At 43.8% G+C, this 1,221-nt stretch overlaps 1 protein-coding gene across 1 annotated transcript; it reads right to left on the reverse strand.

Annotated features, from left to right (window-relative positions):
* Nucleotides 1–216: 216 nt before the first annotated feature.
* LOC126687667 (uncharacterized) lies at nucleotides 217–900 on the reverse strand. The gene has a single exon (XM_050382223.1). It carries the CDS (start codon nucleotides 898–900, stop codon nucleotides 217–219), a length of 684 nt encoding a protein of 227 aa, XP_050238180.1.
* Nucleotides 901–1,221: the final 321 nt, after the last annotated feature.

Genomic DNA, 1,221 nt, shown 5'->3' on the forward strand with positions numbered 1-1,221 from the left:
TCCTTTCACTGTCACCACTCCATCTTCGGTTGGTATTTTCATACACAAGTATTTGATGCATGCGACTGCCCCGGTGTTGTATAGAATTGGCCTGCCAAGTATTACATTGTAAGCAAGTGGCATGTCGACAACAGTAAAAAGTGTTTTGAATTTCTTTGTGATGCCGATCAGGCCTCCTTTTGGTGAACCATTCTCTTTTCCTAATTCAACTGCTAATTATGCTACTCCTTCTGCTCGCACCGGTGCGCCTCCTAAACCGACTAGAGGAGTTTTTTCTGGTTTTAGATTTAGGACCGAGCATCCTATGCCGAGGTATGCCTGCTTCGAGATAAGGTTGACTGAGCTTCCCTCATCCACGAGTTGTCTCATTACCCAGAAATTTTCTATCAGCCCTGAGATCACTAAAAGGTCTTGGTGGGGAAAATCTATTCCTTTGCCGTCGGCTGAGCTGAAGCTGACTTCGGGTAGAGGTTTGGCTAATGATATGTTCATCACCATTTTTTTTCTTTTGCGTCTTCCTCGTTTATACTCTAGATCGGCCATTCCACCGGCTATGGTGTTAATTACTCTTGATACACTTTGTCTCTTTGGTGGTGGTGCCTCCTCTCTTTTGCTACTGTGCTCTCCTCGGTTGCCTCCTCGCGAGTTATAATTTTTTCTCTGTGCTACAAAGTCTTTTAAGCGGACGACTTGCACTAATCGGTCAATTTCTTTCTTCAGGCTTCCGCACTCATCAGTGACATGGCCGTGACCATCATGAAATTGGCAATATTTCTTTCTGTCTCCCTCATACTGTAGCTTCGGTGGATATCTCACTAGTTCATTGTTATTTTGAATCCACATTAAAATGTGTGATCTCGGTGTATTGAGTGGGATGAAAGCTTGATCTTCTATTTTCATTGGTCGGTGTGGCTCTATTTGTGATGAAATAGATTGCCGATGCTCTCTTGCCTGAACCGATATGTTCTGGCGGCTTGGCTGAAAGTCGGTCTTAGTGCTTGAAATTGTGTTGTCTGTGTAGCTTTTCTTTGTTGTTCCTCATCTAGGTTGATGTAATTCCAAGCCCGGTCCATGAGCTGAGAGTAGGTTTGTACCGGATTCGTTATCAGGTTGTCCCGAAATGCCATCATCGTTGTGTTATCCTTCATTGCGTCTATTACGGTATCATCATTCAAATTTCCTACAACGACAGCCTCGGCATTGAATCTGCAGATGTAACTT

This window comes from Mercurialis annua, linkage group LG6, assembly GCF_937616625.2.
Source record: "Mercurialis annua linkage group LG6, ddMerAnnu1.2, whole genome shotgun sequence".
NCBI lineage: Eukaryota > Viridiplantae > Streptophyta > Magnoliopsida > Malpighiales > Euphorbiaceae > Mercurialis > Mercurialis annua.